Source organism: Phyllobates terribilis, unplaced genomic scaffold (assembly GCF_046119375.1).
Source record: "Phyllobates terribilis strain yellow unplaced genomic scaffold, ASM4611937v1 Scaffold_7__3_contigs__length_470593459, whole genome shotgun sequence".
NCBI lineage: Eukaryota > Metazoa > Chordata > Amphibia > Anura > Dendrobatidae > Phyllobates > Phyllobates terribilis.
The window spans coordinates 112347444-112362253 of NW_027362767.1; the positions used below are offsets into that span (position 1 = coordinate 112347444).

At 41.7% G+C, this 14810-nt stretch overlaps 1 protein-coding gene across 1 annotated transcript in view; it reads right to left on the reverse strand.

The window, feature by feature from the left end:
- LOC141153867 (protein transport protein Sec23A) overlaps window positions 1–14810 on the reverse strand; it is a 246812-nt gene that overhangs the window by 176953 nt on the left and 55049 nt on the right. The window contains exons 10-12 of the mRNA XM_073639099.1: window positions 12881–13004; window positions 9949–10029; window positions 6803–6892 (exon numbers count right to left, since the gene is read on the reverse strand). Of these exons, the coding sequence (XP_073495200.1) occupies window positions 6803–6892; window positions 9949–10029; window positions 12881–13004 (295 nt within the window). The remainder of the gene's footprint in view (window positions 1–6802; window positions 6893–9948; window positions 10030–12880; window positions 13005–14810) is intronic.

The window sequence follows — 14810 nt, forward strand, 5'->3', positions numbered from 1 at the left end:
ACATTTCACTGCAATTACTGCTGCAAATCTTTTGAGGTCTGTCTATACTAGCTTTGCACATCTAGAGGCTCACATTTTTGACCATTCTTCATTGCAAACCAGCTCTAACACAGTGAGATTGCATGGAGGCGTCCTTGAACAGCAATTTTCACGTCTTGCCACAGATTCTCAATGGGATTTAGGTCTGGACTGACTGGGCCGTTCACACACATGAATATGCTTTGATCTAAACCATTTGATTTTAGCTCTGGCAGTATGTAGGGTCGTTGTTTAGGACTAATGGTTGTCCTTTGGACAGATTCTCCCACCGGAGCTGTGGATCTCTGCAGCTCCTCCAGAATGACCAAGGGCCTCTTGGCTGCTTCTCTAATTAGTGCTGTCCATGCTTGGGATGTCAGCTTAGGTGAACGGCCAGGTCTTCATAGGTTTGCAGTTGTGCCATACTCCTTCCATTTTTTGGATGATGGTTTGAACAGTGCTTTGTGAAATGTTCGGAGCTTGGGCTATTTTTTTATAACCTAACCCTACTTTACTCTTCACACCTTTATCCCTGACCTGTCTGGTGTGTTCCTCGGTTTTTATGATGCTGTATGATCTTTAATGTTCTCAAACAAACCCCTGAGACCGTCACAGGACAGCTGTAGTTGTACTGAAAATAAATTACATACAGGTGGACATAATTTACTAATTATGTCACTTTTGGAGGCAAATGGTCACTCAGGATTTTATTTAGGCGTATGAGACTACAAGGAGCTGAATACAAATGCATGTCACAATTTCCAGATTTATATTTTTAAAATAATTAGAAAACCATGTATCATTTCCTTTACACTTCACAAATACTTGCTACTTGTGTTGGTAGATCACATAGAATCCCAATAAAATACATTTAAGTTTGTGGGTGTCATGTGAAAAAATGTGGAAAAGTTCACAGGGTATGGAAAAAAATGGCAATTGGTGGGACTCAGAGCCTTGTGGTAAAGTGTAAAGGGCTATAAGTTTGGTTTTATGCTGATGAACAAGAAGAGGTGTGCGGAGTAGACTCTCCTCCGCATCTCTGAATAGAACATTGAGGGAAGCCAGATGAGAGCATAGTCAGCATGGGGTCGGGTGACGTGAGTGATGTTTAAAGAGTAAGGCTGAGTTCACACGATGCGTATTTCATGCGTTTCCGCGGCGTTTTTGCAGTTGCGGAAACGCATGAAAAACGCATGGTAGAAGGGAAGCAATGTTCCCCAATGGAAATCCGCATGTGCTGTGCCCATGATGCGGATTTTTCCGCAGCGTTAACGCTGCGGTCAAAAATCCGCAGCATGTCAATTAATTTTGCGGAAACGCGGCGATTTCGCCGCCATTGACTTGCATTAGAACGCGCCAATTCCGCAAGACAGCATTTGTACTTGCGTTATTGGCGCGTTCTAATGTGCGGATGGTACCCGGGTGTGGAGGAGAGGAGAGTCTCATCCACACCCAGGTACCATTAAAAAAGCTGTAAAAAAAGAATAAAATAAAAAATAAATGTATTCTTACCTTCTGTCGGCCCGCGCTGCGCTCCCGCTTGGTTCCCGGCACTTGCAGTGAGTTGTAGGACCTGCGGTGACGTCAGAGTCATGTGACGGGTCACGTGACGCTGACGTCGGCAGGTCTTTCAATTCAAAGTTGCCGGCAGCCAGGAACTTTGTAAAGCAGGACAGCGCGGGCCATCAGAGGTAAGTATATACACTCTCTCGGGTCACACTATATAAATCCATGCTGTTTGCATGGATTTATATAGTGTGATCTAGTTGTCAAGCACTTTCCAGGTGATGCTAAAATCGCCTGGAAAGCGCTTGTCAATCTGCATGCGGAAACGCATGTCAATCTGCATGTGGATCCGCATGTATTCTGCAGGAAAAACGCATGTACAATCCGCATGCGTTTTTTCTGCCAGGGAGATGCAGAAATGATGCAGAAATTTTCTGCTTCATTTCTGCATCGTGTGCACATACCCTTAGTCTCAAAATGTTAAGTTATCCCCCAAGTTATCCAATGGATACAGGTTAACTTTTTATATTGTTGGGGTCCGACCAATGGAACCCGCAGCAATCCAAAAATTGGGATTCTGGAACCCAGAAAACTGGACTTTGCAGCTCTGTTCTCTTGAATGGAGCAGAGGTTTGCATGCTTGGCGCCTGTTTCATTAATTGTCTTGGGGACTGGATATGTGGTCTACACACTTCATGATCAGACATGATCCCTGCTAGCTCCAACTGAATGATCCTATATATCCTCTTAAATTCACATTTAAACTTGCTCTATCCGGTGCAGCCAGCCCTACATCTTCCTCAGATCCTCAACCATTGGATGTGTGCAACTTTGAAGTCTTGTCCTCTCTGCATAACAAGAAGCAAAACAAATAAAGGAACAGAGCAGGGAGGGGACACGGGTGGCATCGGGCCTCTCACGCCTTTTCCACACAGGTTGCATGGCTGAGCAGTTTTTTAATCTACTGTAGCATCCAGACTTTGAAGATTTACTAGATCTGCATTGGCAGATACAAGAAGTAATGAATCAGTGCACGCTGAACATTCCTCACAAAGTGCAGATACCATGACCTCATCAATCTCAACGCTGACCAGGGAGAAAATGATGGAGGATGGGAGTGATGCTGCTCCGACACAAATTACTACTGCTCTGCAGAAGAACGACCTAAGCATGAGGAACCTACCATCAAGATGTTATAGGACAATGGAATAAATCCGTAACCTCCCTTGCCTTTCAAATTAGACGTATTAAAAAGTCACAATTATGAGGAATGATTTTAAGAAATTATTTGACCGGTCCACATGCAGATGAGAGGACTAGTGATATGGAGGAAGTTCGGCCTCCCATGAGATGTGTAGCAGCACAGCAGAGCGCTTCAAACAAGCCGTGAAAAATCAACTGAGTAATATACGTGTCATGAGACTACCAGGGAAAACAAGGAGATACAACCCTCCTGCCTGCTAAAAGTTTTTGGGAAAGACTACCTCAGCTCACTTTTTGCTGTCCATGGCATGTAAGGGGGTGGAAAGCAGAAGTTGTGGTTTATCAACGTCCTACGGCATTTACTACCAAATTTATGAGCATCTGCTGAGCGAACTGAGTAGGCTGGAACGTAAAGATGGAGGCAGCATTTCTGGATGGAAGAACTTGAAGGGGTCACCGGGTCAAGGGGTAGCTGTGGAGCAGTTATCAAATATAAAAGGCTGGGGTAGTCAGGTGGGAAAGCAGTCAAGTGAGACAGAGAAGATGTGTGAGCAGTGGAAAGCAGAAGCAGAGCGGCCAGAGAGTGGCTGGAGATAGGGACAGGCGAGACATTGTTGGTCAAGTACCAAAGCCCAGACTTTTTCGGTCATGACCCAAGACCCAAACTACGTTGGTCAAGACCTTAAGCCCAGTCTTAAGCAGTCAAGACCCAACATCCAAACGACGCCAGTCAAGCACCAAAGGTCGGACGCCTGCTGTGGTGACGAGGAGACCCAAGTGAACTGGACCGTTACTTTCAGCGTAGACGTACGATACAGGGTGTGGACTGTGGCCGCGCTCCAGAAAAGAGTGACGGTGGCCAGTGTGGCGAACACACAGAGTAGTAAGGACTTGTGAAAGACTTGCGGCCTAGCAGGAAATACCGGTGAAACCCCGTTAGTGCCAATATAGCAATCGAAAGCGCTAGAAAAGCATATTACGGTGACAGGCCTATCGTTGGGCATGACACCCGTTGAGCTAAGACAGAAAGACATTAATAGTTGTTTAACTGAAAGGTAACTAGATAGAACATTGAATAGGATATTGCAACTGTTATACTGTTGTTATTGTCAATATTGCTAAGATTGTGATACTTGTTTCCATATACTTGAAAAACCATCTGTTTCTATAGTTAAACTTCCATTCTGTGGTAGGAAATAAATAGCTTTAGTTGACTACTTCCGCATCATTACTATTTGCATTGTTGCATCTCAGTGACCTGTTCACATGCACACATTGTGTCCCAACCAGTTACATACAAGTATTCCTCCTCACATGGTTCTAATGAAGATCCCTAACTCCGGAGAATGAGATATACTGCTACAAAAAGCAAGAGACAACTCAGATCTGGGTTATAGATTCTTTTTTGCATGTGGTGGAAAACTTTCTGGGGCGCACTACCACCTGGTCTATTATGTTAAAGGAGTTTTCCCATTAACAAAAGTTCATTTTAATAAATAGGTCTTGGAATAATAACTTCCACAGTTGAATGTATTTAAATAAAATGTTCCTGTGCTGAGATAATCTTATATATGTGCCCCTGCTGTGTACTGTGTAATGGCTGTGTCTGACCGTGCAGGAACATGGTCTAATCATACTACAACTCCTAGGCAGGGGAGGAAGCAAAAGAGTATACAGACATTACAGCAGGGGATCACAGCTGATTCTTTCTTTGCAGTAAAACATTGTTTATAAACAGGCAGGGAAAGGTTTTACCTCACAAAAAGAATCAGCTGTGATATCATGCTGTGCTATCAGTATACTCTGTTTTACTTCCTCCCCTGCCCAGGAGCTGTACTATCATCAGACTATGTCCCTGTACGGGCAGACACAGCCATTACACAGTACACAGCAGAGGCACATTTATAAGATTATTCCAGCACAGGGACATTTTATTTAAACATATCCAATTGTGGAACTTATTATTATTCCAAGATCTATTGATTAAAATGAAATTTCATTTGTGGGAAAACCTCTTTAAGTTTGTTCAACTCTTAGTTTGTCGATAGATGCCTACCGTGATGGTTAATATTCATAGTTATGATATATACAACCGAAGCCCAGAATGGTGGCCATTTTAAAACTGTCCATTTTTTCTTTTTCAACCATTCCTGTGTACTTTTAAGATGCGTGCTTTGGGTCATTGTCTTGCTGGATGACCCATGATCTTCAACTCAAACCAAGTTTTCTTACACTGGGTGGGACATTTCACTCTAAATTCTCATGATAATTCTATGATTTCATGATTTCTGTGATACGGTCAAGGCCTCCAGTACCGGACACAGCAAAGCAACGCCACAACATTATGGATCCTTAACTGTTGGTAAGGTGTTCTTTTCCTTATAAGCTTCATTGCGCTGTCTTTAAACAAACTGTTGCTTCGCATTGCCAAAAGCTCTATTTTTGTTTCATCTGTCTACAGAACATTTTCCCAGAAGGATTGTGGTTTGTCAAGGTACTCTTTGGCAAAGATCAGTGGTTCCATTTTATGTCTTTTCTTCAGAGAAGGTTTCTTCCTTGGCCTTTGCCCTTAAAGCTCGGCTTGGTTTAGTGTGCGGCGAATGGTACTTGTTGAAACCATGTCTCCAAACTGTTCCAGGTTGGCCTTCGGGTCTTTGATGTGGTTTTTTCAGCATTTGTACCAACTTTCGAAGACATCTCTTGTACTGATGAGCGAGCATGCTCGTCTAACCCTTTCACCGAGCACGCTTGGATGCTTACCGAGTAGCTTTTGCGTGCTCCTATATTATCTTCGTGTCCCTGCGTCTGCATGATTTACGGCTGTAAGACAGCCTCAACACATGTGAGGATTCCCTAACAAACAAGCAATCCCTGCATGCGTTGAGGTTGTCCAACAGCTGTAAATCATGCAGACGCAGGGACTCGAACATAATATATGAGCATGCCGAAGATACTCGGTAAGTACCCGAGCATGTTTGGTGAAAGGCTTAAACGAGCATGCTCGCTCATCTCTAATCTCTTGTCAATTTTTTCTCTTTCCCACAGGTCCAGGGAGGTTCTTGACAGTTCCATGCTTGCCAAACTTCTTAATAACATTGCGCACTGTTGAAACTGGGATACCAAGGTCTTTGGAGATGGCCTTATATCCTTTGGAAGTCTTGTGTTTGCTAATAATAGCAGTTCTGATGTGCTCAGACAGCTCCTTTGTCTTCACCATTGTGACAAAAGAACAGGGCCTACCATGTGGTTTTTTAAAACACCTATTGTCATCATTCATTGGCTAATTCATGTCACATGGGCACCGACAATTAATCACAGGAGAATCTGTTTTGTGATTTACCACAGGCGAGTCAAAATGTGTTACCATACTAAATTAATGTAAAGGGTGCCAATACCAGTGACACAGCAAGCTTTGGGTTTTTTCTATTTCTCCCTACCATTGTTTTTTGTTCTAAATTATTGTTTATCATTTGCTCTTTTGTATTTAACACGAGTCTATATACAAAAAAACTGTTTCACTTGATTCATTTTTTTCAGGAGATATTCCACATTATGTACTCAAACTTCATGGGTGCCAATAACTATGAGCAGGACTGTATGAGCCCTATTGGGACAATGACTGATGACAAAGTCTGTAAAGAGCTGCGGAGAATGTTGGTGCAATATAAATAAGTAAAATGATAATAAACAAAAAATATTTTGCAGAGCAAGACAGGTCCTTCTTAGCATCAGCCATGAGTCCAAAAAATGGGTTCAACTCTGTTAACTCACAATTCTTCTATTATATTTATGAAAATTATTTTTCTAAGGCCAGCTTCACAAATTCATCATTCAAGGTCCAAGTACAGACTGGGATGACTGGACCATCTGTGGGTCTCCTGTCCAAAACTAAACGGCCTCATGTATGTCTAGCCTCATATATGCATAAGAGACTGTTGAGTTCAGATCAGAAGACCCAAGGATAGTTCGGAAATTGCGTTCTGTACTTGGATCATGAATACTGGATGTGTGAAACCGGTCTAAGTTAAACAATTCCTTTAGTATATATCAAATGTAAAAAGCAATGGAATTTTACCTGATTGACAACTTCGAAGTACACTGCGAGGGTTGTGGTAGGACTGAGGCCACCTATTTTCCACTGGCATGTCCCACCTGTACCAATTTCCTGGGAAACATTAGACATAATTTAATTACGTATTATTCAAACAGAAATCAGAATTGATGATAATATCTGGAATATATAAATGAGTAAAAGAAATAAAAAAAAACACCATAGTAAGTTACATGACTAATATTTCTGTATCTTAATAAAAATGATCAAAATTTACTCTGAACATTATGAACGGCAATAACATGGTGACCTGGTGAGCCGATATAAGCAATTAAAAAACTGAAAAGATAAAGTTTCTTTCTTTTAAATAAGTGATTGAAGGGTTTTCAGAAACTGAGCAGCCATTAACCATAAGTGACCCATTATATATATATTATATATATATATATATATATATATATATATATATATATATATATATATATATATATATATATATATATATATATATATATATTCCATCTGTATATCTGTCCATGGATGGGTGTCTCAGTCTAACCCTATCCTGCTCTGCCCTTATTCACATTGACGTCGTTTGACACATGGTGAGGTTTTAATACAAGAGACAAGCTAGGACTATCCTGATGGGTTCACCTTGTCGAGGTGGGATGGCTTTTATGCTTTTTTCAATCAAAATAGTGATAACTAAGCCCCCGGTTATTCACATGTACTATTACCATTTACTTGCTCTAGAATATATGCTAATTTTTGTGTATGTATATATATATCAAAGTTTGGACACACCTTCTCATTTAAAGATTTTTCTGTATTTTCATGACTATGAAAATTGCACATTCACACTGAAGGCATCAAAACTATCAATTAACACTGTGGAATTATATACTTAACAAAAATGTGTGAAACAACTTAAAATATGTCTTATATTCTAGGTTCTTCAAAGTAGCCACCTTTTGCTTTGATGACTGCTTTGCACACTCTTGGCATTCTCTTGATGAGCTTCAAGAGGTAGTCACTGGAAATGGTCTTCCAACAATCTTGAAGGAGTTCCCAGAGATGCTTAGCACTGGTTGGCCCTTTTGCCTTCACTCTGCGGTCCAGCTCACCCCAAACCATCTCGATTGGGTTCAGGTCTGGTGACTGTGGAGGCCAGGTCATCTGGCGTAGCACCCCATCACTCTCCTTCTTGGTCAAATAGCCCTTACACAGCCTGAAGGTGTGTTTGGGGTCATTGTCCTGTTGAAAAATAAATGATGGTCCAACTAAACGCAAACCGGATGGAATAGCATGCCGCTGCAAGATGCTGTGGTAGCCATGCTGGTTCAGTATGCCTTCAATTTTGAATAAATCCCCAACAGTGTCACCAGTAAAGCACCCACACACCATCACACCTCCTCCTCCATGCTTCACGGTGGGAACCAGGCATGTAGAGTCCATCCGTTCACTTTTTCTGCGTCGCAGCAAGACATGGTGGTTGGAACCAAAGATCTCAAATTTGGACTCCTCAGACCAAAGCACAGATTTCCACTGGTCTAATGTCAACTCCTTGTGTTCTTTAGCCCAAACAAGTCTCTTCTGCTTGTTGCCTGTCCTTAGCAGTGGTTTCCTAGCAGCTATTTTACCATGAAGGCCTGCTGCACAAAGTCTCCTCTTAACAGTTGTTGTAAAGATGTGTCTGCTGCTAGAACTCTGTGTGGCATTGACCTGGTCTCTAATCTGAGCTGCTGTTAACCTGCTATTTCTGAGGCTGGTGACTCGGATAAACTTATCCTCAGAAGCAGAGGTGACTCTTGGTCTTCCTTTCCTGGGGCGGTCCTCATGTGAGCCAGTTTCTTTGTAGCGCTTGATGGTTTTTGCAACTGCACTTGGGGACACTTTCAAAGTTTGCCCAATTTTTCGGACTGACTGACCTTCATTTCTTAAAGTAATGATGGCCACTCGTCTTTCTCTACTTAGCTGCTTTTTTCTTGCCATAATACAAATTCTAACAGTCTATTCAGTAGGACTATCAGCTGTGTATCCACCTGACTTCTGCACAACACAACTGATGGTCCCAACCCCATTTATAAGGCAAGAAATCACACTTATTAAACCTGACAGGGCACACCTGTGAAGTGAAAACCATTTCCGGTGACTACCTCTTGAAACTCATCAAGAGAATGCCAAGAGTGTGCAAAGCAGTCATCAAAGCAAAAGGTGGCTACTTTGAAGAACCTAGAATATAAGACATATTTTCAGTTGTTTCACACTTTTTTGTTAAGTATATAATTCCACATGTGTTAATTCATAGTTTTGATGCCTTCAGTGTGAATGTACCATTTTCATAGTCATGAAAATACAGAAAAATCTTTAAATGAGAAAGTGTGTCCAAACTTTTGGTCTGTACTGTATATGCTCATATTTTATATATATATATAGTTTTAAAGTTAATCTGCGCCCTTTTGTATCGTCCATTGTACTGTACCTGTTTTAATACACTTGAGGACACATATGACAGCCTAAATTAATGCTGATCCTGCTGCGCCATGTACTGCCGTCATACTAGAATCTCCTGTTTACTGAACTTTTCTTTATGACGTTGTTGGCAGGCCACCATAGTCCTGATGTTGCCGTCTAGAAGCTGACATCATACACAAATACAAGTATCTACCCGAGCTGTTTCCACTGATGGCATCACCACTTATGGAAAGAACAGGGGCGGACATATCACTGATGCAACATGTGCAGCCGTACACGGCCCCATGAGGTAAGGGGGCCCACTGATACCTCCGAAGCAGGTGGAATTCTGCATTATGATGAGCTGTTGGACTGCAAAGGGCCCATATATTGTTATTGAACAGGGTCCCCCTTCTATCTGTGTCCACCAGTGGGTAGGAATACATCTGTTTGGTGTTCATGTTACACCATTATTTATACCGGTATACTGTGATCAGATAGGGCTTGTCTTTTTCTTTTCAGGTAGATCTCCCTCTCTAGATCCCTTCCAACTTTTGCATGGCTTTGTAATGCATGGATATACAGAGTACTTTAAAGCAAGAGACATCCTTCCAGAAGACATGTAAGACGCTGGTAAAATGAGTTATCAAGTTTTCATATTTAATTGCCTATTGTTTTGTTTCATACAGGAACATGCCTCTAAAAAAAAAACTTACATTTTCAGAAACACAGGGTCCCTTGGCATTCAGAGACATACAAGGTCCAATTGTACCTGAAATCTTGATTTCTCTTGAAGTCTTTAAAGAAAACAAGGAAAAAAAGCACAAGTAAGGAAAACCTCACAGATACTTCTAAAAAGACCCCCAAGAACATAGTAATGCATATACTACAAATAATAACATTTTAAAGGGGTTCTCTGGAATGGAAAACAAAAACCCACAAATTGTAAAGCAATTTCTCCTGAGTATGAAAATAGCTCATATGTGGTGGAGAACTACTGTTTGGGCAGACGGCAGGGCTCAGAAGGGAAAGAGTGCAATTTGACTCTTGTAGAGCAATTTTGGCTGGACTAGACAGCAGACTTGCATTTGAATTTGCATTTGACGTGACAAAACAGCAGAATCCCCCTCACATGTGACCCCAGTTTGGAGTCTATATTCTTATAGGAATTTAAATAGGGGTGTAATGACCTTTTTGGACACACATGTGCTTCACTTAAGTTTATAACATCGAGATGTGAAAGTGAAAGATTACATTTTTTACACAAAAATGTTATTTTAGCCCAAGTTTTTCATTTTAACAAAGGGGAGTAGGAGACAAATGTCCCCACAATTTGTTACCCAAATTCTCCTGACTACACCAATACCCCAAATATGTGGTTGGAATTTTGTATCCAGGCACACTGCAGAGCCCAGAAAGGAAAAATAGCATCTAAAAATGCAGATTTTTCTGGAATGTTATAGGGATGCTAGGTCACTGTTCCAGAAACATGGGAGTGCCAGATTAGTAGAAAACTCCCACAAGTGAACCCATTTTATAAACTACACCCCTTAAGGAATTCTTCATCTAGGGGAATTTTGAGTTATGCTTGTGGATGAATTCATAATGCAATATAGCATGTGTAAATTGTGTGGAGTACAAATTTTAAGAATTCATGAACGCGTGGTATGCTTAGCCACAATCATTAATGCAAAGGTCAGGTTTCACAATGATAACTTGTGTCCTTTCGTATTCCCCGTTTGGAGTGTACTCTGCACCTTTTCTGTGTTCTTCCCTTCCTTGCCGTTAGGGGGACCTCAGCAAGGAAATATTGCCTTGGTACAATACCAGCACCATACCTTCATTTCCAGAAGTACTGGGACCCCTACTTTCCTGACTTCAAAATATGAGGGCCTTGATACCTACCTCCTGAAACTGAAGGAAGGTCCCCATATTGCTTGCACAATGAGACAAAATCAAAGCATTGTGCAGTGCCATCTGTACAATGTGCAGGGCCAGCGTTTTGGACCTTACTTTTGTTTTTTCCGTGGCACTCTATTGTTTTAGTACCTGATCTGAGAGATCTACACTCCTCCATGGATTTTTTATGATCCAAGATACAATGTGTCTTTGGGACTTCTGTTTTAATAGCTCATAGAGTGATGAGTACGGTTAAGATAAGGACAACCCTGTTGTCCCTATACTTGACCACCAGCATGTTGTCGCTACGTTGGTGTCACGGGTGTGTCAGAGCTGACAGACAGTCGCCCTGAAGTGGCCTGTAGGAGATCTCCAAGTTTGGCATTGCAGACAGCTTCCTAGATAGGAGGTAGTCTTTAGGACCCAGCGACTACCTCCCTCTGGCCTGGGTGTATATATACATGGTCTCTCTAGGTGAGCATCACCGGTTATACTCATTCCTACTTGGAACTTGGCAGAAGTAGCATCACGTCCTCTTTGGAGTCTTGAGGCCATGTAGCCTGTTGGAGTTCCTCTAAAGCGAAGTTGTAATTTCCCTGTGTTCTCTTCCCCTTTTGTCTTTAGAGTGCTAGCGGAGGTTGACTAGTCATTCCACCTCCAGTTGTAGCCTTACGCCAGGGATAGTAGGGCGAGGCACATGATCGGCAACAGCTGCGGAGGCTATATAGGGGCGGTAGGGGAAGACAGGGTGAGTTTAGGAGGTCACCACTTCCCCTTTCCCTAGTTTCTGGACTCCCTTTACCTTTCCCCCCTGCATTGCACTCACACCTGGTGTGACAGTTGGGCCCTGCTCTCGCCCTTTCTGAGCAGTTGGCCAATCGCGACTTAGGGCCTCTCTGATTTTTTTCACACAGCGCCGCATGCAACAGTAATTCTGTCAGAAAGCGTCAAGAAGAGTGGGATGCTGGTGCAGGAGTTATGTTATCATCGTAAATGTGGTAACACTGGAACAACTGTGGGTTCCCCAATTCCCACACAAATTTTCCCACTCACTCCCAGGACAAGGGGGGGGGGGGGGTTCAGGGTGGGGTCAATCCATCTTAAACTCTAAACCTGAGGGTGTACCCTGAGGTTCTAACGCACAGCTTGTAGAGTTTAATTCTGTACCTGGCCCTCTTGCTGGGCAGGTATTGCCAGAATTTGAGCCTCCCCTTGAAATGTATTAGGGACTCATCCATGCATTTGTCCTTTTGGGCAACGTACACCTTAGCAAACTTGTTGCTGAAGTGATCAATGACTGGCCGAACTTTGAAAAGTCGGTCAAAGTTGGGGTCATCTTGGGGACTGGGGAAGACATTGTGCATTAAGAAAGAAAAAAATTAAAATGAAAATATGCCTGGTCAGGAACAGCGGTAAATAAACTGGTCTTGAACTTGGTAAGGGCATAAAAATTTAAAGTTTGAAAATTGCTAATTTTTCAAAATTTTCTGCAAATTTCACATATTTTCAAAAATACATTAAATGCAAAACGTATCGACCTAAATGTACCGCTAACATAAAGTACAATGTGTTATGCAAAAAAAGAATCACTAGAATATGTATAAGTATTCCAAAATTATTACACTATAATGTGACACATGTGAGATTTGAAAAATCAAAGGTTAAAACTAGCTGACGAGGAAGAGGGTAATGTGGATTATTTACGGTATCATAAAGCAACATATTTTAACATGCTTCACTCAGATTTACCTTAATTTCCAAAATACCACCAAATGACATCTTGAAGTTACCCTGTGCATCCTTAGTAAAAACTCTTTGAAAAGTTTGCTTGAAGAGAGATGTGTTAAAAGAGTCTCCCATTACCATGTATCCACTGTATATAAAAGAAAAAAAAAGTTGAATAAAGTATACAGAATAGGGAAGGAGTGGTGTGCCAGACAAGCCAAAGTGCATGTGCCCTTAAAGGGGTATTCCTATATCAAAGATTCTATCCCAATATGTAATAGGTGTAATAATAATAATGTTAGCAAATACCTCCAATTAGATATGTAGTATAGTTCTTCAGATTCGCTATGTCACTTACCCCATGTTCAGGGCATTGCAGTAGCTTAGGTACCCATGGTTATGACCACTAATATAGTGACAATTAGTTAGTTAACTAGTAATCGTGAATATAATCACCTAAACTACTGCAATGACCTGCACATGGGGAAAGGGACATAGCGAATCAGAAGAACTATACTACATTTCTAATTGGAAGTATTTGCTAATATTATTACACCTACTATATAAAATTTTCATCAGCGTTTCATCCAAGTTTGGTCGGAGTTTCATCAGTTTTTCGTGGATGAGACAAAAAAAGGTTCCTTCACCTTCTCCTATCTAGCAGTCCGTGAAAAATAGACAGCACTTGATTGGCATCTGACTACTGTCTGATTTTTTTATTGACCCATAGACTTACAGTCGTAATTTTAACCAGATACTCGGATCAATATCGGACATGTCTTTACTATTTTGTGGGAACTGCCCAAAAAAAATTGGACATGCAAATAGCCCCATAGATTATACTAGTCCTATCTATGAAAAGCACTGGTAGAACTCTTATAACGAAAACAGGAATCAGAATGAGCCCTAAGAAATATGATCCAGAAAAAGTTTTCTGATAACTGGGTTTGGAGGCACAGTTAACCTCATCGTGACCAGACTTGAAAGGGCCTTAATAATGGCCAGTTTTTTTCATTCTTTCCTTTTCGCTTCTCTGTAGCCATAATTACATGTTATCTGAGCGTTTTTTTACATCTTTGCCACCAGCTTTTTTTTTTTTAACTTTAAAGAAGTTGTCCACTACTTGGACAACTCCTGGTCATCCCCCACGCTAGGCCCCGATAAAATAAAAAAGCCTATACTCACTTCCTGTGCTGGCGCCGTTCCAGTGGTGTCAGCACTCACAGTCCCAGGACTCTCGTGCGGTTGTTGTGACATGTGACTCCGGCGCCCAATCAGCGCTGGCGTCACTGTCCCCGCCTTCGGACAAATTGAACATGAAGAGGAAGTCCGGACTGCAGCTGATCTCTGACTTCTTCATGTTCAATTCGACAGGAGGCAGGGACGGTAACGCCAGCGCTGATTGGGCGCCGGAGTCACATGTCACAACAACCGCATGAGAGCATCAGCACCGCGAGTGCTGACACCGCTGGAACAACGCCGGCATGGGAGGTGAGTATAAGCTTTTTTATTTTATTGGGACCAAGCGTGGGGTATGAGAAGGAGTTGTCCAAGTAATGGACAACACCTTTAACTAACGCCAGAAGAATGGACAGATCACTTCTTTTAACCGCTTTGGAAACCTGAAGCTGTTAAAAGAAGCTCAAAAGACTGAACATACGACCAGGGCTGTGGAGTCGGTAAGCCAAACCTTCGACTCCTCAATTTCCATGACTCCGACTCCCTCATACACGGCTCATGTTTAAGTGGTAAATTTACTGCAGCACAGATTCAACTCAGCTAAAAGTCTAGACCCTTAGATCAGGAATAGGACAGACATTTATAGGACATTTCATAACTTTCCCAAATTCTTATGAAAAAATATTCCCCACAAACTGCATTGAATTACTGTACCCAATTTATTATATATTTTAGGAGTCAGTCCATTTTATACCGACTCTAACTCCGACTCCAC